The 24,124-nt window shown below is 44.5% G+C and overlaps 1 protein-coding gene across 1 annotated transcript; it reads left to right on the forward strand.

Moving 5' to 3' along the window:
- Nucleotides 1-1,825: 1,825 nt before the first annotated feature.
- On the forward strand, nucleotides 1,826-14,105 carry TYRP1 (tyrosinase related protein 1). Its single transcript, XM_077816431.1, has 7 exons — nucleotides 1,826-2,207; nucleotides 4,246-4,568; nucleotides 6,867-7,071; nucleotides 8,127-8,294; nucleotides 11,410-11,589; nucleotides 13,175-13,321; nucleotides 13,900-14,105. Exons 1-7 carry the CDS (start codon nucleotides 1,826-1,828, stop codon nucleotides 14,103-14,105), a joined length of 1,611 nt encoding a protein of 536 aa, XP_077672557.1.
- The last annotated feature ends 10,019 nt before the right edge of the window (nucleotides 14,106-24,124 follow it).

Below are 24,124 nucleotides of genomic sequence, written 5' to 3' on the forward strand. Positions count from 1 at the left end.
AAAAAAAGCAGATAGATTAGAAGGGAGAAGATAGGGAGTGAGCAAGGTGGAAAAGGAGAGAACATAATGGAAGCCCTTGTAATGTTAGTAATTGGCACTGGTCTGCTGCAAATGGCAGAATGCAGAGGAGCACTTGAGGGTCACAGTTAATTGAGTAAGAGTTCATGGGTCTTGACTGGGTCATATGACTCATAGGCTTAAGGCTTATTGGGAATATCCACACTTACCTGGCAGTGATAGGAACAATAGTTTCAGTAAATGAGCTCTCATCCTGAGGCTTGCATATCCACAGGAGGGAAGAAGGGATGGGGCAGCAGTTTCTGCTATCTATCAGGTACACCACCTTTGAAATGTTTCCCAGAAAATGTTACATGTTATCTTGATGCCATTTCCTGTCAGAACTTCCCATCTTGCCGCAGGCTGTCCTCTTCCTGACAACAGGGGTGGGTGAGGAGGGGATTCGGAAGAGAGGGGATGACTGAGTAAAGTCAGTTTTGGTCAAAGGGAAATTTACCTGAGAAGTACTGAGTAAATATTATGGAAGGATCTCAGGATATGTCCCATGCTGGCAGGACTGATCTTGAAGCAACTTTAGCATAAAACTAATTTTCAACAAATGAGATACACCATGACTGATTGCTCAAAATTGCATAAAGTTGAGCTATGAGAGTTCTCTATCCATCAACAATCAGAGACATGCTAGGATGAGTTATGGGTCACTTCTTGCTACTTGACTGAACCTAACCTGAGGATGAGGCCTTGGTGCTGCATTGAATGACAGTGATTGGATTTCACAGGGAGAGGAGTATTACCTAGAAAAAGTGGCTCTGTCTTCCCTACAGTGGGACCAGGGTGGCTCAGCAGGTTTAACGATTAGCTGAACATGAACTATTTGCTTGCTATTCATTGTGTGAAATTACAGCCTTTTGCTGTGTAAGTAACATGTCTGTGTCCTTTGTTGTGGCCTGCCCTTTAAAATGTCATTCTTAGCATTTAAAGGAATACCATTAAACACAAGCTTTCTCATTTTCTTTGTCTAAAGAATAGTCTGTTTTCAAAGAACCTTCCTTAAAAATAAAAGCCTCTACTAGTGCTCTGTTTTGATTTCAATTACTTGCCTCTGACCTTTGCTAAACCATGTAAAATCACAAGGATATCCGCATGAAAGAAATCATATGCTGTTGAAATACTTAAAGCCTGGGGAAACTCACTGAAGTAGAAACAGATTAGAACAAGAGAGCTGGAAAGGCCAAGCCAAACTCTGTTGGCAGAGCCAGGATTAAAAAGCAGATAGAAACAGGAAAGAAGTTACCGCTGTTTAGTTCAGGGTAAGAGCAACTGTAGAACACATTGAGACAAAACAGAAGCTCAGCAAAGAGGAGTTCAGAGAGACAACAAAAAGGTACAAGGCAGAGGCCATGGGTTTCGTAGCTTATTAATCACAGACTTTTCAATGGAGCAGACAGTAAGAGCAGGGAAATACTAAATACAGAACAAGAGAGGTAGATCAGATTAATTCAGAAAAGGTGAAGGTAAATCAAAGACCATTAGAAATACTTGGATTGAAGATGCTAGTCCCTAACATTATTTAGTGACAGTGAAAGAATATCTGTCTGGAAGGAATGCAATGAGAATTAAGGTTTGGGAAGCACCTTCAAGTCTGTGAGTGGAGGATCTGAGACTGAGGGGACAGTGTGGAGTTTTGTATCACCTTATCTCCTCCCTCTCTCTCTTTTCTTCAGTGTAGCTTGTGCTTTACAAGACAGAAGAGAACAGAGTGTGCTGGCTGCTGGCTTCTTCTTGCCACCTCTCCTGGATTATTATTATGCAGCACTCCATGCTGCTGTGCTTCTTCTTGCCACCACTCCTTACCCTGCTCAGCCAAGCTAGAGCTCAGTTCCCGCGCCAATGTGCTACGGTTGATTCCTTGAGAAGTGGCGAGTGTTGTCCGGATTTGTCTCCGGAGTTCGGGCCCGGTACAGATCGCTGTGGTTCATCTTCAGGAAGGGGTCAGTGTGTACCAGTGATAGCAGACTCACGGCCCCATGGCCCACAGTACATGCATGATGGCCAAGATGACCGTGAGCAGTGGCCCTTACGCTTCTTCAATCGAACCTGCAGCTGCAATGGTAACTTCTCCGGTTATGACTGTGGGTCTTGCCAACCTGGCTGGAGTGGAGCTGCCTGTAACCAGCAGATCCGCACAGGTAAGGGCATCGAAAATAGAGAAGAGACTCTGCTGGTCACCAATGCTAAGTGTAAAGTGTATTTGGCTTCCTATCGCCTTTACAGAGTAAACTATCCCTGACACCCTATTTAGAAATCTGTATTGCAACAGGACTGTTAAACTGGGCTGTCAATTGAGCCAATAATGCCTTGGATTTTCAGAAGTGCTGAACACCCACAAACCCCAAAGGAAGAAGCAGGTGCTCAGCACTTCTGACAATCAGGCCCTAAATATATTGATAGTCAATAACAGTCGGTTTGAAATGCATAGGTGAGTAAGAATGGAGAGAGAATTTAGTAATATTTTCTCTTATTTAACTTTCTGAACTATGTAAATACTTTTCGGGTTTAAAATTATTAGTCATGGGATTTTTTTAATGTTTAAATTGTTGGATTCTGTAAAAATATATATGTGTGAGGAACCATAAACAAGCGTTTCTACCTAGGCACCATGAAGGACTCTATCTAGAGTGGGTGAGATGTGATAGATCTGTAATATAAGTGAGCAGTGGCTACTGCAAAAAAAAATCCACTCTCTTTATTTTCACCATGAAAGTAACGGTAAGTGCTCTGTACACTCCAAAACAAAGGTTAAAATAAGGATTATAAATTAAAAATCTTTACAGTTGAATTCCTGAAAGCAAGCTTAACTAAAGGACAAGAGACCCAAAAATCTTATTCAAACTCTATGCCTGAACAGGCAACGGGAAAGCAAAAGTTAATGCTCATTAATCAGGGCTTGCTGAAGACAAGGGAGTTATATCAGCTTTTGCCAGCTGATCTGGCTCTAGCCCTGTACCAACTACTGAAAGTGACAAGTAACAGAAAAAGAAACTTTTAACAGGCCCACACAGCCCTGATGAAATAAACATGAGTTTAGAATTGTAAAATTAACTGCTGTATGATCAGTTTTAAAACAGTTATTGGTTATAGTTTGCATATCCATCATCGATACCACAAATAATTTTAAATTATGGGTTGATAGAATAATATATTTTGAATTATATATTTTTGTTGGCTCCAAAATATCTATTATAGTTTGTTGGATCAAACATTTTGAAGTGCAAATAATGTAATGTATGTAACTCAATACAGTACCACGTCTAAACATTTCTAAAGAGCCTATTTCTCTGTGTTAGTGTGTATGTGTGGTATTTTATATATAGAGATGTGTGTGTAAGTGTTTAGGTTTTCAGTTAAACTCATAAGAATCAAAAGCACACTTTTCTGTATATGAAGTTACTGGCAGAAGTCCACTGAAGACTAAGAGAAAACTCCCATTGACTTCAGTGGGCACAGGATTTCATCCACTGTGTCCACAACTGACTGTGTATAGAAATGTAGTTGTTTTAGAATTCAGGATAGTTGTGATAACTAAAATGGGTGGCTGCTTGCTGGAAAATAGAGGAACTTTTATCTCTGGCGCAAGAGGTAACTTGAACTCTGTCCCACTAGTAGATAGTGAAATTCTTCTCAGCAGCGATATAATCCAGGCTTTTGCTTCTCAAGCTCCCTCGTTCTGCCTCACAGATTCAATCAAAATGATGGGCTTTTAAAAATGTTATAATACAACATGAGGAGGCAAAACTTTATAATGTAAAGGCCGGTATATAGCACTCTCTTATTTATGTTAAAGTGATACCATGAAAAAATGTGTACTGGATTTACCTTTGAAGTGTGTCTGACAAAGAACTCACCCTTAAATATCTAGCTGCTATCAAATCTAAAAACAAATAATAATAATTAATAATAATTAATAAGTAAGTATGCGATAACTCTTCCAAAAGCACTAAATCCTTTTTCCACCATGTCCATTCATCCTAGTCATGGGTCAGATTCTCCTGCCCTTACTCATGTTGAGTAGCACCCTACCTCCACAGTGGCCCCAATGAAAACAACCGGGCTGCTTGAGGAAAAAGGAGGTACTTATAATGAGTAAGGCTAATAGACTCTGAACTTGTGAAATGAGATGTGGGTATTCACTACCTTTATAACTGACTTCTGTTTAATCCCTTAAAGTCAGGAGGAACCTTCTGGACCTGAGTGCGGAGGAAAGGAATAATTTTGTCAATGCCCTACACCAAGCCAAGACTACAATACATCCTGATATTGTCATAGCCACCAGGAGACATGAGGAGATACTGGGACCTGATGGCAACACACCACAATTTGAAAATGTGTCCATTTATAACTACTTTGTGTGGTCCCATTATTACTCTGTCAGAAAGACTTTCCTTGGTGCAGGGCAGCAAAGTTTTGGAGGAGTGGATTTCTCTCATGAAGGACCAGCATTTCTCACTTGGCATAGGTATCATCTACTGCAGCTGGAGAGAGACATGCAGGTGAAGTTTGCACTAATATTGAAATTGTTTTTGTTCATGTTCCATGCTGCCCAGTTAAAGAGCAGACTGACTTCCCGCACATTCCAGTGCAGAGAGATACATTGCAGATCTTTCTAGATGGTTTCCATTACTCAATTTCAATTCCAGTATTATCAGACATATTACATCATTTGAGGGTGTTTTTAGGTTGCTAGGAGCATATAAAAAGTAGAAACACTATTTCAACTATAGCAGTCTAACAACTATAAAATTTCTCTCAAAGCTTCCTTTAAAAAACAGCAGTATTCCCTATATATTTCCTTTTAAATTCTGTAATTTATGCAATAAACACAATTGTTAATGATACTTCTAAATTGTGGGGGCTGATTCTTGACTCACACTAGTCGAAAGCAGGAATAATTCCAACAAAATCAATGGATTTGCAGTGTGAGATCAGAATCAAATCCTAGGCATGTGATTAGCTCAAACAGCTAGAGAAAAGAGCAAATCAGGAAATCCTATTACATAAATCAGTGGTTCTCCATCTTCCTCATTCTGTGGACCACTTCATAAGCGCAAGAAAGATCTGCTTATGGACAAACGCTCGTCCCAGTGACTCAGTTCCCCAGTGCTTAATTCTCAAAATGTTTCAATATGAGGAAGAAAATCCATGGTTCACTGTTTGTCCATGGAACAGAATATGAGCACCATAGATATACAGAATCACATTAAGAATATAAGGAGTACGTAGATGTTTCACCTCCCAGTTCTTTTCAGGTTTTTAATTTATGGTTGCCTGTCTTATTAAAATTCCTGAGTGAAAAAAATACACATGTGGAAAAAACATAATTTCTTAAAATCTAGGGGGGAAATAATCAAATTGAGTTTTCTGTGAGCAGTTCACAGACGATTAAATGAATGCACATGACAGTATGTGATTTATATTTTGTCTTTGATTTCTAGCAAAATATTTGGTCGATTAGCTGTAGGTAATTCTGTCTTGTGTAGTTAATTGCAGATCTCTGAAGCCTTCACATAATGTTCTTGGGTTCATTAGAATGGAAGGACAGAAGGAAATAGACTAAAAGCTTCAACATTCCTTGTGTACATTCCAATCCTCCAATCCTATGTGTTATGTATCAGTAAGAGGGATTTATAATACATGTGATAAATTAAATATCTTAATTTAAGGAGAGAGAGAAATGTTGCCAAAATAGACAGGTGTTTGAAGTAATTTAACTATCAATCCACAAACTAAGCATTAATGACTAACTTGGAGGTCATTACTAGTTAGGTAATGACTGACTGTCTACTGGCAATTCCTACCTGAAGTGGAATAGAACATCTCATTAGTAAAGACCACCTATTTTTAAAAAATAAAGGTAAAGGGGAAGATAGAATAAATTAAAATAAGTTAAACCCCCAGAAAGGCTAAACGCACTTTGAAACCAGAAATTCCCCTGAAGTCAATAAGATTCCTGCATATGGAATCCTTGAAAAATCCTAGCCCTTAATGGGTTAATAGACTAATCTAGTATAGGTTAGTAAAGTACGTCATTAGTGAAGTTAATTTGATGGTCATTGTGTCCTAGTGAATTTCACAGTTGCCCATCTCTAATCAGAAATGGAACTGAATCCCAAACACTGAAAGAGCAAACCTCTTATCGTCTTTCCCACTACTCTGTAGTCCTGTAGTTCACTGAAGGTAATTTGCTTTTATGTTTGCTTTGCTTGTCAAAAGCCAGTGCTATCATGTTTGATTAGCCTTAAGTATATTTAATATTAAAATAGAATTATTTGGAAAAAATAGGACAGCGGTAATGTCTTATGGTTCTTAGTACAGATAATCGGGCTGCTTTCTAAAATACTTCAGGAAAGCATCAAGCTACGGATCAAATTAGATAACATATGCAGTGCTATTAATGAGAAAATTCAGTGACTCAATGTAACAATTTGACTCTGAGTGCTGTCAAAGGCCCAAAGTTCATAAACTGAGAAATTAAGGGAAATATTTGTCTTTATTCTCTTTCAGTTATGGTAATCCTAGGGGGTTACCTGTAACAACAGCAGGTAAACATTTTTTGGACACGACTGTTGGGGGGCTGCGTTTTTTTAAATTGATCGAACATAGCACTTTGATTTTGTTAATGGGGACATGTAGGATGAGATTCCCCAAAGTACCTATATCAGTTTGGATCACAAGTCTCATTGAGAGTCACTGATGCCACTGCTCGTAACTCATTTTGGAAAATCCCTCTCATGATGAATGTTACATTGTTCCAGTGAAGGCACACATTAACATAGTGTTCTCTTGGTTAGGAGATGCTACAGGATCCCTCTTTTGCACTTCCCTATTGGAATTTTGCTACTGGTGGAAACACCTGCGATATTTGCACAGATGACTTGATGGGCGCTCGAAGCAATTTTGACATCTCTCTTATAAGTCAGAATTCCATCTTCTCCCAGTGGCGTGTGCTCTGTGAAAACCTAGAAGACTATGATAACTTGGGAACCATTTGTAACAGTAAGTTTGTCTGCTGACAGATTTTTTTGAGTGAACGGTCCTATAATAGTAAATAATCACAATCCTTTGCTTTCAAATGCACTTTCCATCAGAGGATGACAGAGTGTTTTGCAAACATTAATGAATGAAGTCTCTCAACACCCTTCTGAGGTAGGAAAGGGTTTGTCTCCCAGTTTCACAGACAAGCAAACTGAGGCACAAAGGGGTTAAGCAGTTGCTTTGGAAGCTTGTTCAGACCAGGGGAAACAGAAGAATTCATTCTGAACTCTTCCTCCCTTTCTTATGTGTTAGCCACAAGTATATCCTTCCTGGAAGAACAATTAATACTGTTTTATACATTTTGTTACCTTTGGTGCCTGAATGTGGTAGTGTCCACCTAGTCATTCCTTAGCTTTGGATATCTTCCAACTCACTCAGATAACCACGCTCATAACACCTACGTTTAAAGGGGAGAACACATAACAAACCGTACCCAAGGGTGGGTAGGCAATAGCAGGGACTGAACCTCAGATCCCTGGATCTTAATACATGAGCTTCTACTGCCTGAGATTAAAAAGAAAGGCATTTGCTTAGCCAAGACTGTAGCCTTTGTGGTCCAGCTACCACTAGAGGGGGACAGAGCACCACACTGAGTGGTTTACAAGCACACTGAGCAAGATCCTTGACTCCTGGCCCAGCCCCTTTGTTCAAAGGAATCAGAAATCTACTCTATTAGGCTGCTGAAGATTCCCAACCAACTCTCAGACCTGATGAAGCAAGGGGGATTTCAGGAGCAGGAAGAGGGTGTGAACAAAATGTGTTACACTCCAGCTATCCCCAGCCCTAAAGAGCCATTGCAGCTTGTATAGGTGACAGCAACACTGAATACTCTAACATACACTGGCCCTCGACTTCCCACAGGCCTAGGGGGCACATCGATGGCTTTGAATAGTCTTTGCCCTCTCCCCAAATTGGATCCTGAATCAAGTCAAGTTTAGCCCATCCCAAGGATCTGGCCCACTGTTCTGTCAGAATGTTGCTTCATCATGCCTTTCTTTCTTCTCCCAAACCCCCAGGCACAGAAGGTGGTCCAATTCGAAGGAATCCTGCTGGAAATGTTGCCCGGCCCCTGGTTCAGCGTCTCCCAGAACCACAGGATGTTGCTCTTTGTTTAGAAGTTGGTTTGTTTGACACTCCTCCTTTCTATTCCAATTCAACAGACAGTTTCCGTAATACAGTAGAAGGCAAGTACCACAACTAAAAGTGCCTGGAACCAAAACAAAACGGGTGAGGGGACTAGCCCATTACACTCACCAGTTTTCCCTGCAGTGTTAAACAGCAGTATTGGCTCTGTGATGGGACATGGGCCATTTAAATTGTTTTACTTTTGTTAGCTTAGTGTAGTGAATAACTGTTACAACTTTGGGGCTGATCCCTGAAGAATACCAGACTCTGTCTGACACCCACCCGTATGTGTGTGCAGGGAAGCCTCACCTTTCCTTTGAGCCCCTGCACAGATACAAAGAGAGTCCTTGCACAGGAGGCACAAAAGCTCTGTGGAGCTGCTGATGGTGCTGGCCTTTGTGATATAAGCTGGTCAATCAATGGGGAGGATCCAGGGTCATGATCCAGGGTCCAGGTCCCACTGATTGTAATAGCTCCCTCTTCAAGGTTGACACAGTTGCTACAGGTTTCACTCCTTGGAAACTCCAGGAGGCATTTTGCCCCGGAAGACTCCCAGCGTTCCCAGTGGGCCTGGGTGGAAATCAGGGTAGCGTGAGACCTGAGAAAGTACTAGGGTTGTCAAACAATCAAAAACATTAATTGTGATTAATCACGCGATTAAAAAAAATAATTGTGATTAGTCACATGATTAATCACACTGTTAAATAGTTGAATACCATTTATTTAAATATTTTTGCATGTTTCCTACATTTTCAAATATATTGATTTCAATTACAACATAGAACACAAAGTGTACAGTGCTCACTTTATATTTATTTTTATTACAAATATTTGTGCTATAAAAAAGAAATAATATTTTTCAATTCACCTGAAACAAGTATGTAATACAATCTCTATCATGAAAGTTGAACTTACAAGTGTAGAATTATGTACAAAAGAATAACTACATTCATAAATAAAACAACGTAAAACTTTAGAGCCTACAAGTCCACTCAGTCCTACTTCTTGATCAGTCGGTCAGTCAGACAAATAAATTTGTTTACATTTCCAGGAGATAATGCTGCCCACTTTCTTGTTTCCAATTTCACCTAAAAGTGAGAACAGGCATTCTCATGACACTGTTGGTGCCGGCATTGCAAGATATTTACATGTCAGATGCATTAAAGATTAATATGTCCCTTCATGCTTCAACCACCATTCCATAGGACATGTGTCCATGCTGATGATGGGTTGTGCTAGATAACCATCCAAAACAGTGTGAACCAACACGTGTTCATTTTCATTATCTGAGTCAGATGCAACCAGCAAAAGGTTGATTTTCTTTTTTGGTGGTTCGAGTTCTGTGGTTTCTGCATTTTAATGTTGTTCTTTTAAGACTTCTTACATCAAGCGACACAACTCATACCTCTCAGATTTTGGAAGGAACTTCAGATTCTTAAACCTTGTGTCAAGTGCTTTAGCTATCTTTAGAAATCTGATATTGGAGCCTTCTTTCTGTTTTGTCAAATCTGCAGTGAAAGTGTTCTTAAATCAAACAACATATGCTGGGTTGTCATCTGAGATGACCATAACACAAAATATATGGCAGAATGCTAGTAAAACCATGGAGCAGGAGACATACAATTTTCCTCCAAGGGGTTCAGTCACAAATTGAATTAAAGCATTAATTTTTAACAAGCATCATCAGCATGGAAGCATGTCCTCTGGAATGGTGGCCAAAGCATGAAGGGGCATACGAATGTTTAGCCTATCTGGCATATAAATGCCTTGCAATGCCAGCTACAAAAGTCCCATGCAAATGCCTGTTCTTACTTTCAGGGGACATTGTAAATAAGAAGCAGGCAGCAGTATCTCCCATAAATGTAAACAAACAAACTTGATGCACAGGATAAACAAGTGAACAGATCAATCATTAGAGATCTGCACGGATACAAAATTTGTATCCACATCTGATCAACAAACATGGTCTGCAGTTATCTGTATACGCACCTACATCCGTGGATGTGGATATCTGTGGATATAAAGTGGATATCCACAGATTTGCAGAGCTCTATCAATCGTTACCCCAACTGGGCCATATAAACCACTTTCTATCTTAACTCTATAAATCAAATTCAGAGTGAAATTTTCAATCATAAGCACCTAAATTGCATGAAACAAAAAAGAATTTGGGCATGTACATCTGAAAATTGGCCCCATGTGCTTCAGTCTCTGCTCAACTTAACTCTTCTTCTTTGTAAAATGCCAAAGAATTAGTTTCAGACAAGGCTAGTAACCATGATAGGTTACCGAACAGTTAACTTCCAAATAATGGGCCAGATCCTCAGCTGGGATGAATCATTTTAGCTCCATTAACTCCAGTGAAGCTATGCCATTTTACAATAGCTGAGGATCTGGCTCATTGTGTTTATCTTGAAGAATACATCATTGGAATCTGGGTGAACATGTGAAGTGATTGAGAGCTGTGGATGCTCAGCATCTCTGGAAAAACTGGCCACCACTATCTAGTACCTGATGGATTTGAAGACAGATTTTTATACATCCAAGTTTGAAAAATTTGCCCCAGATTTATAAGTTGGAAGAATTTTCATTATGATTTATTTTAAACCCTCTGACATGACATTTTTCAGATGTTAAGTGCTAATGGTGCTAGGGTATCTACACTGGGAAATCTGAGACTACTACTCCAGAAGGTAGTTTTCCAAAGTCAGTGTGTTGGCAGTCAATGTGTAAAAGACATGTGGAAAGCTGAAGTAACAGCTGGCCCATTAGGATACATGGTAGCATCGTCACACTTGTGTCAGATAGTGGCTGCATTGATGGTTTCAATTATGTCCGGAGCCATTTAGAGCTGAAAACTATAGTTTCAGTGGCATGCTAGAAAATGTTTTATTTTTGCCACTGTTGTGCTAGATTCCACTTTGCTCCCATGAGACACAGAAGCAAGCTCATTCCATACTCACAGCATTCTTTTGCGAAGATTACTTTGATCTGAAAATGACATACTTTTGGGGGTGGAGCAGCCACCTATTTAAAATATCAATAGGTAGAGAAGGAGCAAGTCAATTATATTAAACAAGGCAACAGAGAAAATAGCATCCAGCCTAGATTGCTGCTTCTGAACAAGCTTTTCACTAGGATTTTCACTGTGTTCCTCTTTATTTGTATACACAGGATACAGCGATCCTTCAGGGAAGTATGATCCGGCAGTTCGGAGCCTTCATAATTTGGCTCATCTGTTTTTGAATGGAACAGGGGGACAAACTCATTTATCTCCCAACGACCCTATTTTTGTCTTCTTGCACACGTTTACTGATGCTGTTTTTGATGAATGGCTAAGGAGACATAATCCTGGTGAGATGCGTTTGTTATTTTCTGATCTTAGCAAAGTTGCTACCGATTCAGAATAGCTCAGCTGGCTCTTGGTGGACAGTGAGTACCCTCCGCAATTCGGATGTGAAGGTGGAATAAATGTCAATCACTTTCAACAACATTGGGATCTTTTTAGTAAAAGCTGCTCATTAAGGAGGGAATCCTACCACACATTGAGCCTCCACCCTTTATGTGTGTGAAAGAATGTGGTTGGTGTAAGTCAGGCACAGGTCAGGAAAGAAACCTTTGCAAATACATTGTATCTCAGAAAATTCAGGCAGATGAATCACGTAATCTATTGAAGCCTCGGGGTTCCACAGTCACTCTGTGGCCTGGGAGGGAGAATTTCTTCTTGTCTGCCCAAAGAATACCTCAGTGCACACCCCCGCTACTCATTTGGAGTTACATTGTGATCTGCTGTTTCATGGATGTTCAGGAAAGACATGCAAAGACAACCCATCCACCCTCCATGATTCACGCAAGGGCCAATTTACAATCGCTGCTCCTGCTCCCTTCAGGGAGCAAATGAGCCAGAAAGGGTAAGAATAAAGTAGACAAGACTGGGGCCAGTGCACCAAGAGACAAATCTGTGCCACCCGAATGGTCAGTGCAGAGTGCATTCACCCTTGTCTACACAAAATTGGAAATTGTGCTTCACTTGGGGCAATGCAACCCTCCACAACTCCTTACACAGGGATCTGTTGCAACCACACAACAGAGCCCTTTTTGTGCTGCTTCCCAAGAAAGGAGAAAGAATTTTCCATACATATTTTGAGGGAAGCTATTCTACATCTTGATGGTACAGAGTGGTTACATAATTTACCACAAGATCTTGTAGCATTTCCCATGACATCTCTAATGAGAAAAATAAAACCTGCTCCAATTATAAAAACTGACTCCAACTGACCCTTTTTTAATTTGACTATGTCAATCACGCACTGCTATCCTATTGCAGCAAGTGACAAATTCAAAGCCCCAGCCACTTAAATTCAGCGCAAGATTTTGCAGTTACTGTGCTATAACAGCTAGCCTTTCAAACTTGTACAGTAACATTCAACGTTCATAGTAACATCAAACGGCATAACAGAACTTTTCATTACTGTAGTAAAAGGACCAGATCATGGCCCCAGAGATCCATCTATATGCACATCTCTCTTCTTGTACACAGGAAGAAATCAATCATTAGTTCTGTAAACATAGGCCTACATTTTCCAAAGAGATTAGCAACTTGGGGTACCAACTTGAGACATTTTAAAGGGTCTGATTTTAAAGCCAGAGCTGAGCAGCCACCTTCTCAAAATCAGGCCCTGTCTAAAGTTGGGCCCTAAAATCACTAGTCACTTCTGAAAATGTACATTTGAATAATACTTTGTTTCATGCAGTTCTTCAGTCACTTGAAACATACCTTTTTGATCTCTGGTGCCACTGTGAAATAAAGGAAGCGTGCCTTCAATATATTGTCCTTTCTGCCTGTTTTAGACAAGTGTTCTCAGAATGCCCTGAATAGAATTTCAATCACTTTCATTTTTATTTCTTTATTAAAATGAAACCTTGTTTTCCAATTTAGATATTTCAATATACCCACTGGAGAATGCCCCTATTGGACATAATCGGCAGTATAACATGGTGCCTTTCTGGCCCCCAGTTACCAATAATGACATGTTTGTTCCTGCTCCAGAAAATCTGGGCTACAGTTATGATGTTCAATGGCCAAGTAAGTAGTTAAAAGCTTCATTATGTCGTCCTCTCTTCATTTTGTGTATGTCTGGGTGTATGTGGGTCATTTAGCAAAGTTGGTTTCAAATTTCAGAAATTTTAATTTGACACTGATCCAAAAGGTTGTTTACCTGTCCAAAGCTGGCTTTTAAAGGACTCATATTTGGACCATTGTACCATACTATTATACCCTGTGCATGTAATTAATCATAACCAGAGATGGGCCTGAACCAAGCATCTAAATTTGGACATCCCCAAGCTTTGAAGAAGTTCTGATCTAGAGTCAAACTTTAGCCCTGATCCACACACAAGTAAACGTTTCTGCCTGTATGGAATTCCAGTAAGGTCAGTTGGTTCTGCATGGGCCCAGGAGTCTGCCTATATAAATCAGATTGCAAGAAAAATGTCTTTGTAGCTCGGGCCCATCTTAAGTCTATAATGACAGGCACTGAAGCGGACCTGACCTAAAGCATTTTGTTAAATAATGATGGATATTGAGATTTGGTCTAATTTTCAGCTGTATCTCTTGAGGCTTAACTTTTTTCTCTCTCTCTCTTCCTGCTTCCTTTCCACTAGGCCGGGCTCTGCAGGTCACAGAGATCATAACTATTGCAATAGTGACTGCATTGGTTCTGGTTGCAATTATTTTTGCTGGTGCTACATGTATTGTGCATGCTAGGAAAAACAAGGATGAATTGCATCAGCCTCTTCTCACTGACCAGTATGACCGGTATTCAGATGATTATGATAGTATACCAACCCCAGGCCAGTCTGTGGTTTGAAGAGGTGGGTTTTTTTTACCTACATCCAATAGAATCTATTCCTTCTGCTGTATTTTATAAATTCCAATAACTGATCTGCCCTAAAATAAAGGACAAAAAGTGTCAATTGTTTTGATATATTTGCTTCAACTCCAATCTCCTCTTTCATCACACTCCAGGACCAGTATATCACCTCTGAAATACCAAGCGTGTGCTTATCTTGATAGACTTTCACTAATTTCCCAACCCTCACCTTGCTACAAGATGTTGTGGTATATTATGCAACCACTTTGTACCATCAAGATGTACAAGATGGCATTTTTGAGCACATTTCAGCTTGTTTTCTTGTAACACAATGAATCACTGAAGGTATTCAGGTGGTGTGCAGTTTATTTCCTCTTTAATTATCTACTGAAGTTTTTTCAACTTTCAAATAGAGGGAATATAAATTTTTCATTCTGAGAAGAGGAAAAGGGCTTTTTAATTTGCATTGCTGGATTTCCAATTCCTATTGTACAGTGACTCTCTTTACTTTCTGGGGGCACTGTTTGTACGATAAATTGTTTGTTCTGCTTCATATGTTCTTTCTTTATTAAAACTAGAATTCCTTAAAACAGTAATAAATATTTTTAAAATGTTCAGTAAATATTCCTTTTAGTCCCTGTTTCATCTGTAATCACCAGTCCACCAATGTAAAGAAAATTAATTGAATAGGGTGTGACAAAGTTCCTCCTTTACTTCGGTGGGTCTTGCACTTATTGGCGGATTTGCTCGCCTTGGAGCTTCACGGCAGCCCTCACTTTGGCCATTTTCGTGAACCCACAGTCCAGGTCAACTCCTCCTGTGTCTGACCAGGAGTTGGGAGGTTTGGGGAAACCCAGGCCCGCCCTCTACTCCGGGTTCCAGCCCAGGACCCTGTGGAATGAGGCTGTCTAGAGTGCCTCCTGGAACAGCTGTGTGACAGCTACAACTCCCTGGGCTACTTCCCCATGGCCTCCTCCCAACACCTTCTTTATCCTCGCCATAGGACCTTCCTCCTGGTGTCTGATAATGCTTCTACTCCTCAGTCTTCCAACAGTATGCGTTCTCACTCTCAGCTCCTAGCGCCTCTTGCTCCCAGCTCCTTACATGCACACCACAAACTGAAGTGAGCTCCTTTTTAAATCCAGGTGCCCTGATTAGCCTGCCTTAATTGATTCTAGCAGCTTCTTGATTGGCTGCAGGCATTCTAATCAGCCTGTCTGTCTTAATTGTCTCCAAAAGGTTCCTGATTGTTCTGAAACCTTCCCTGTTGGGAAACGGAACGTCCTTTGCTTGCTCTTCAGCTATCTGCTTTCTATTCTTTCCTAAAGTCCCCTGGCCTGGATTTTTCTTACTTTTGGACTCTGCCTTAGTCGTCCCCCCCCACGACCGGGCCAGACGCTTTTTTGCTTTGTTTTGATTTTTTGTTATTTTTTTTTCTTGCCGTTTACGTGCTGGTTGGCTTCCAGCTTGCCACCAGCACCCGCCCCCCCACACACCTGCTTTCGGGCGCAGCTATTTGCCTCAGCTGAACCCCCCGGAGCAGGGGGGGGGAAGATTGCCGATTTTGCTATCCAGAGGGGGGAGTGGAAACCCCCAGACCCAGCTGTTTTGCTGTCTCTTTGGAATTCCTTTCTTATCTCAGCCCGCCAGAAGCCTTGGTACACAGCCAGCAAGCCGGAGAAGAAATCACCCAGGGAAACTACAAATCATCGTGAAGGGGGCCGTAAGACTGAGTAATTTTTTGAATTATACTCTCGTGGGGGGGAGTTTGACTGTGTTTTAATTGTGTCTGTGGTGGCACAGGGGGTGTGGCACGGAGCTGCCCCCCGATCCATCGGTGCCCCTAACCGCCCCCACCATTACTACAACTGACACGGCCCCCCCGCTGTCCGTCCCTGCTGGCAACCTGCCATCTGCCTTCGGATCCAGCTGTTTGCTTTGAACTTTGCCTTTCGGACCGGACTTAACAGCCGACCAAACGAGACTCTTTGGACAAACGTGCGTGGGTCTACACACACACCCCCTCGGACTGCTTATCCCACAGCTTGCCCCTATCACCGGACCCCGATTTCTGTTATTCCCCCCCTCCCAGTCCAACCCATTTGGCATTTCCCCCCCACCCCGCCTGCAGCCTAGCAGGGAGGAGCGGTTAATTTGCTTCCCCCTCCTCCTTCTGGTGTCTCCCCATCTCTCCCTGCTCACAATGGTGGGGAATGAGAGGGGCGAGGCCCCTCTAACAATATAGGCTGTCCCTCCCCCATCTCACCCCGCCCGACCCCCAAGGCTCACCCCCACCACTATTGTCAAAATATTTGCCACCCCCCCGCTGGGGCACCGGCAGCAGGAGGCACCGGGGTGATTGCTGCTGCTGCGCCCATCACCCCCCCAGATTCTAGGAATCCCCCACAGCTAGCCAGAAAGGCCAAGGCAGGAAGAAAGGAAAGGGCCCCGCTGAAACCACTAGGCCCTCCATGGCAGGGGCTGCCTCCACAGCTGTGGCCCCGTCATCAACCGTGGCGCCCCTCCCTGCGTTTCCCTCCACCAGCTCTGCGAATGTCCCTCTCCCGGCCCCCAGGACGTGTGCCCAGGTGGTGACGGGCTCCCCCCTGCCTGCCGCCTCGTCATCTCGCCCCCCCTCTCCGCCTCCGCTACCATCACCAGCGGCCGGGGCCCTTTCCCCACCTTGACCAGGAGGCACGGTGTCCATTGCCTCCTGGTGCCTGCCTCGCCCCACGTGGAGACATATGTGCAGGCGTTGGCGAAGGTGGTAGGACCCACGGCTATTGTGGCGGCCTCCAAAACGTATGGGAAGGTCGTTTTTTTCTTAGCTTTGTAGGCCACTGCCCAGGAAGCGGTGGAGAGGGGCCTGGCACTGGGGGGGTGTTTGTCCCCCTAGAGCTGCTGGAAGACCTGTGCGTTCGCCTCGTCCTCACCTCCGTTCCTCCCTTTTTACCCAATGCTGCCCTGTTACCCGCTCTCTCCACCTTGGGGAAACTTGTCTCTGTCATCAGCCCTCTCCTGTTGGGCTGCAAGGACCCCAACCCTCCGTCACATCCTTTCGTTCCACCGGCAAGTGCAGCTTCTACCGCTGGCAGCAGTGCGTGATGGAGAGGCGCTCGAGGGGTCCTTCCTAGTCCACTACCAAGGAGCCCGCTATCGGGTCTTTTACTCCACCGGAGAGGCCCGGTGCTACCTCTGCCCCTCAGTGGGGCATGTCCGCAGAGACTGCCCTTTGGCCCAGGGGGGAGGGGCACTCGAGACCCCCGAGACCCGGCAGGACATCGGCCCCATTGTTGCCGACGCCCCTGGCCGCCCGGCACCTGAAACCAACCCTCCTCCTACTCGATCCACCGCTGCTCCCGTCCAGGCCCAAGAGATACCTTCCCTACAACGCCCAGGCGAACAAGGGAGTCCCACCCTTGCTATTACCAATCTGGTAGAGCCTATGGAGAAGGGTGTGGCAAAGATATTACCAGGTATAGGAGAGGGCCTGCCCCAAGGAGAACCCCCTCCCCTCATGCTGCCTCACCGTTACCCCCCCGAACCCCTGAACCATCGCCTCCGCCTCCCGACACGACCCCTGCTAACCAACCCGCAGACGACGCTATGGATGGCTGGACCCTAGTCCAGGGGAAGCGAGGCAAGCGGAAGGCTCGAGTTCCGCTGCACCCATCCGATGCGGAAGCCCCCCGGAACACTAGGAAGGGAGGCACTGCTATCGAGCCTTCCGCTACGGCCATGAGTGAGATCCATCCGCTGGTGTCGGGAGGGGAAGATGGACTGGCATTGGAGGGCAGAATCCCCCTTCCACGGGAGACCCTCCCCTCCGAGACTCCTGAGGACGCCCCTTCTGCCCGGATACCACCCGAACCCCCCGCGAACCCCGAGGCGACGGTTGAGGTGGGCCCTAGAGGAGAGGCCCCCGGCATAGCAGGATTTGGCCTCTCCTCCGTGTATGCGGAGATTGAGGCCCTAGATTTGACCCCGGTCACCCAGGGAGAAGATGATCTACTGCTGGCTGGCCTCGATCTGCGTAGCCTCACCCCAGCCCCCCTTTCCCCATGCTCCCTCCCGCTAATTGCCTTCCCGGGCGAGCACACCGCAGAAGGTGGTCCACCACCTGATGCCATGGCCACCAAGACCACCACGGAGCCAGCGCCTAGCGTCACTGGGAGCCCCCTCCCTTACCCCTTAACCCTCGACTCTGCTCAGGAGGCACCTTCTTTTAGCTGCTCGTCTCATGAAGTCCAGAGCCTTACCTCTGCCCCCGCCCCCACCCCTGTCCCTGCCCAATTCCCCTCCTCCTGCAATGCTAATGCCGCCCCGGGGTTATTTCTTTCCCGCCTTTTGCAGATTCCCCCCAGGGAGCAGTCTTTGCACTTTCTAGTCGCGACCCATTAGGAGTTGCAATTTTTTCCCTGCCATCCCCTTCCACCCCAAGGCGTGAAATGGATTTAATAACCCCAGCCTGTCAGACGCCCCGTCGGTGGTCCGCACCCTGTCTACCCGCCTTAGCGGACCACGAGGCTGCATTAAGAGCCCCACCAGGGAATACCCCGGAAATCGTAACCCCACCCCCCATGAGCTGCGGCATGCACTACGGAAGTTCCTAGAACACACCCGTGGCGCCCGCAATAGGGTACAGCTGGCTCTTCAGCTATGGGGGGACTTTGACCAAATCCTCCAGGCCACAAGGGCCCTTATACAGGAGGGCAGGGGGCAAGGAAAGCGCGGTGCTGCAGCCTACGAGCGGGCCTGCGGCTTCCAAAATGATCTACTCATCCACGGGATGGGTCACGGGTTGCTGCGCAACCCGCTGGGGGCCACGAACACCCCCACCAACAAGAAACCACCACCCCCCCAGCCCTCCGCATGACGCCTCTTATTATTGCAACCCTGAATACCAGGGGCTGTAGGATGGCTCTCCGCAGGTCCCAGGTGCTCTCTTACCTTCGGGAAGGGGGGTACTCTGTAGTTTTCCTGCAGGAGACCCATACGGACCCGACCGCCGAGGACAGGTGGCGGCTGGAGTGGGGGGACGGGGTATACTTTAGCCACTTCACGACTTGGCAAGCTGGAGTGGCGACCCTGTTCTCCCCCAACCTATGGCCCGAGGTGCTAGGGGTCACTGAGGCCGTGCCAGGCCACCTGCTGCACCTTCGAGTCCATCTGGAGGGGCTTGTGGTCAACCTTGTTAACATCTATGCCCTGCAAACGAGCCCAAAGCTGCCACAATTCTATCAGTGGGTGTCTGACTTTCTCGGCACCCTAGATTCGCACGAGTGCCTGGTCCTGGGAGGGGACTTTAACACCACCCTCGAAGAACAGGACCGCTCAGGGGCCGAGCCGGGCCCGGCCGCCGTGAACATTCTCCGAGGAATAGTCGAACATCACTCCCTCGTGGACATCTGGCGTGACCATCACCCAGATTCCACGTTCACTTTTGTCCGGGTGGAGGCCCATCGGTCACACCACTCTCGGTTGGACCGTATTTACTTATCCCGTTTCCATCTTTCACAGGCCCACTCCTCCGCCATTCGGCTGGCCCCATTCTCCAACCATCATTTAGTCACCATAACGGTCTCCCTCCGTGCAGAGAGACCGGGGCCGGGGCCAGCCTATTGGCACTTTAACAACAGCCTGTTGGAGGACGAGAGCTTTGTGACGTCCTTCCGGGAGTTTTGGCTGGCCTGGCGAGAGCAGTGGCGTGCCTTTCCCTTGGTGCGGCGATGGTGGGATCTCAGGAAGGTGCGCGCCAAGCTCTTCTGCCGTGACTACACTCGGGGCACCAGCCGACGGAGAAATGCAGCGAAAGAGCAGTTGGAACAGGAGGTCTTAGAGATGGAGAGGTGCCTGGCCGCCAACCCCGAGGACCTGTCCCTCTGAGGAGTGTGCCGGGAGAAGTGGGAGGAGCTCCGGGCCCTCGAGGACCACCGGGCCCGAGGTGCCTTCGTTCGGTCCCGCATCTGCCTCCTTCGGGAGATGGACCGCGGCTCCCACTTCTTCTATGCCCTGGAGAAAACGAGGGGGGCCAAGAAACACGTCACCTGCCTTCTTGCGGAAGACGGCACCCCCCTCACGGATCCGGAGGAGATGTGTGGGAGGGCCCGTGACTTCTACACAAGCCTTTTCTCCCCGGATCCGACCAATCCTGGCGCTTGCGGGGTGCTCTGGGAGGAACTCCCCATGGTCAGCGTGGGCGACCGAGACCGACTAGAGCTGCCTCTCACCTGGCCGAGTTCTCAGAAGCCCTCCGTCGCATGCCCACCAATAAATCTCCAGGCATGGACGGGCTGACTGTGGAGTTTTACTGCGCGTTCTGGGACATCCTCGGCCCAGACCTAGTCACTGTCTGGGCTGAGTCCTTGCAGAGCGGGGTCCTCCCTCTGTCGTGCAGGCGAGCGGTGCTCGCCTTGCTGCCGAAGAAGGGGGACCTCCACGATTTACAAAACTGGCGTCCCGTCTCACTCCTTAGCATGGATTAATTGGATTTAATTGAGAGGAAGAGCGAGAGACTCCAGCCCCAGCCGTTGCCGCTGTGGATACCATCATCTGTAGAGTAGATGCTAACTGCAGGCTAAAATTACAAGAAGAAATTCAGAAAACAGACTTAACCATGTTTGATTCATTCATATTTTCTGAATAAAGATTTTTATTCACACATCTTATCATCAATCCAATGAGTGTTGCAGAGCTATCTCTTTAACTCGTTCTACAAATATTTACTTTCATGGGGATTATTTGCTTTCTTAGCTTTATTCATTTACATTTTCATGGACATTAAGATGTCCTTCTGGAAGAAAATGTTAATGACTGAGAACCACTATGAAAAAATAGAGAGGAAATCAGTAGGCATAAATGTTCACTGTGGCTTTTACTCTCTAGATGCCAGTGCAGTAGTAGAAGGTTTAAGCCCAGGTCATATCAGTCATGAAAGTTGAGATTGAATTAAAATGAATGTTAAGGAGTGAAGTCACTTATGAACATATGTAAAGGTAGGTCCAAAATTTGTTCTCAGTTACACCACTGGCTATATGGAATGACTACAAGGAAGTCCGGTTTCAATGGGCTGAGCTGTGCTTTCCTGGCTACATTCTGCATCCCAGAGCTCCTGTGGACCACAGATACTACTTAAGAAAGCAAAGCACGTGGTCCTTTCTGAGGCCAGTAAGCTGTGCTAGCCAGTGGTGAGAGGAGATAGGACCATGGTACAACTTCTTCCCAGACCCTTTCGGAAAGAGTAGCAGGTGTGAGGGCACAACCACAAGCTGTCTTTGGGGGAGTGCAATGACTTTTATGGAGTCTTGGCTGGAGCCCTCCATAGGGGTGTAAGAAGAGAAGACACGTTTAAGTATGCATGTAGCACCTGGCCATAATCTTGCCAGATAAGGGAACATAGGAGCAATGCCACGTAACTGATCTGATCAACCAGAAGCATGAAACACTGCTTGAATTTAAAATACATGTGACCAGTCTATACACTGAAAACTCTGATAAAGAATATTAGCCAAATAAATTTGAATAATAAATAAATTCTGAGAAATAAGGATATGCTTACAGATCCCCTACAATCCAGAAAAGGAGGTAAAATCATTAAGTTAATTATTACTAGTTCTTCACTCAGGGCAAAATTCACCCCTATGCAGAAGGAAAGCACAAAGATTTATCTCCACTTGAGTACTCAAAAAATAATTTGAAAAGGCCTTACATATTGAGTGCAAGGGCTTCATGCATGCCCTCCGCACGGGTGAATTTCACCTATACTTTGTGGAAAGTTTTTATAAAACTTTTTTTCTGACAAAAATGGTCTTTCATCATAACAAACATTTTCCATGAAAATTTTCATTTCACAGAATTTTTCTAGTTTTCATTAAAAAATTAAAACTTGATTTTTGTTAGTGGAGGTTAGAAAAGGAAAAGGGGGAAGCGAAGCAAAAATGGGAAAGATGGAAACCTCCAAACTATTTTTTTTTCTTTTGCAGAAAATTTGGGAAATACCAGATGTTACCCAGCTGTAATGTGGCCCTTACGCAATTCCATGTTTTGCTGGCTCTCTGATTCAAACTACCCACTCCTCCATATCTCTACATTCATTTGTTTTGTTTCTTTTAGGAGGTAGTATTTCATAAAAGAGTTTCTCTCCAAGATATCCCTACCATGGCAAACCTGCTTTAATTGTCCGAGCCCTACACATTCAATGTCTTGACAGCATCCCCGCCTGCAGAGAAAGAATATTGCTGTTTTTCTGAAAGGTTTTCAAATATAAAATAAATGTTCACACGCAGAGGGAAGATTTAATGACCTCTTCCCTCCCTTTTCTAAAATCTCAAGGAAAAGCTATGAAAACAAGAGGGCAAGGTGATGTGAGTCCTCTTTGAGCTATAACTGCTGAAGAAAGTCCAGAGAACTCAAGATGACACCCACATCATTCTAAGTCTGCATCTGCTTTTGGGTCTTCATTCTGTAAGGGACTGAGCTCTCATGAGAGGGTCTGAGTGCCCTTAACTCCTTGTGATACCAATGGACCATGAAGACTCAAGTCCTTTATTATTCTGATGCCTGTTCAGATAGGTGTCATAACCCCAACTGCCACATGATGGCAGTATTTCAGAGCATTACTCCTCTATCTGAACAAGCACCCAATGCACAGGATTATACTATTTTACAACACTTGTTGTGTGTATTTATTTTATGTACTTATTGCATTTTGTAAATGCCAGTGTTTGAAACCCCCTTTTAGGCTTACAATTTTTTTTTCTGCAGCCATATTTTCCTGACTGTCAGGGGAGTTAAGCAGGGGAAACACTGGCAAACATTAAGAGATTTGTTTTCTCAACTAATTTGTGCTGCCTCCACAGAAGCAGAGCACAAATACTTCAGGTCCTATGTAAAGATATGTTATTGCTTTGTTGCTGTCTTAATTTCCCAGGTACAGGTAGCATGGCCAAGAAAACAAGAGAAAAGATATTATCACCAAATAACAGGAGTTTTAAAGGAGGCATCATCTGAACCTAAACTTTTTGACAGCATCCCCCTTCTTGAGAACTCTATAGAAGTCCCTCTATGGATTCATTGTAGGGATGCATTTGGGGGGGAGTGGAACTAGGGGGAGGCAGAAGGAGGAGCTACTGTACTGAGCATCTTTCCCTCCACAGATGCAGATATTTGAATGAGTCTCTATGCGTAAGTTAATATATTTTGAATCCACATTAAATCTGCTTCTGAACCTTCACCTTTTTTTGAGAGGAAGATTTTGTCCTTCTAAGATGAACATATTTTCAAATACGGTGTCACTTTCTTAAGAGCCACAAAATAGTCATAGGACAGACAAGGGTGCATGTTTTTAAAAAAGTCATTGTTGCCAGCTTCTGACTCAACAGAACAGAGTCAGTCTGAGTGGGGGCTTTTTCCCAATAATTTATTGCCCTGAATGAAATTCTCATGAAACACTAAGTACAGTTGTGTTCACCTTGAGCAAAAGAACAGCTTTGATAGAGTCTACACTCATTCCTTGTTTCTCGTCGCTCCAAACATGGTTCATCAGACGAAATATATTCATTCCACTGCAGCATCAGCACTATTTGTTCCTGGTTAATTCTATTCAGTGTAGCAGTACATTTTAAACAAACTGTGATAAGGTCTGCACCCCCTCCTGGCTCTGACAGGATTAATGTGGTCTGGTCCTTGAGAGTCCAATAACTGTTGCACCTGGAGGGTGATCCAGGCCTAATTAAATATTAAGTGCAGATGGAGATGAATAGATGGTGCAGGAAGTGTGGAGCAGAGAGAGCTCTAGGGAGAGAAGGAAAAAATTATTAGTTACTCTCTTAGTAGTAGGGAGTGAAGGAACTGGTAGGAGTTAGTATAGAGAGAGTTATGATGACTGAACATCCGAAAGCAGGCAGTGGAGCTCTAGGGAGAAGCTCTGTGTAGTGTTGCTTATTACAGGAACCTGGGAAAATGTGTGGGGTGGGTGAGGTTTGAAAAAAGGCTCTAGTAGGAAGAAGTCTAGGGAG

Source organism: Eretmochelys imbricata, chromosome 5 (assembly GCF_965152235.1).
Source record: "Eretmochelys imbricata isolate rEreImb1 chromosome 5, rEreImb1.hap1, whole genome shotgun sequence".
Taxonomy (NCBI): Eukaryota; Metazoa; Chordata; order Testudines; family Cheloniidae; genus Eretmochelys; species Eretmochelys imbricata.

What these genes read in the sequence shown, in the direction of transcription:
- TYRP1 (XM_077816431.1), top strand. Translation starts at nt 1,826, where the DNA reads ATGCAGCACTCCATGCTGCTGTGCTTCTTCTTGCCACCACTCCTTACC. An exon ending in CTTGGGAACCATTTGTAACA is followed by an intron (nt 7,072 to 8,126) that starts GTAAGTTTGTCT and finishes CCAAACCCCCAG; the next exon opens with GCACAGAAGGTGGTCCAATT. An exon ending in TTATGATGTTCAATGGCCAA is followed by an intron (nt 13,322 to 13,899) that starts GTAAGTAGTTAA and finishes CCTTTCCACTAG; the next exon opens with GCCGGGCTCTGCAGGTCACA.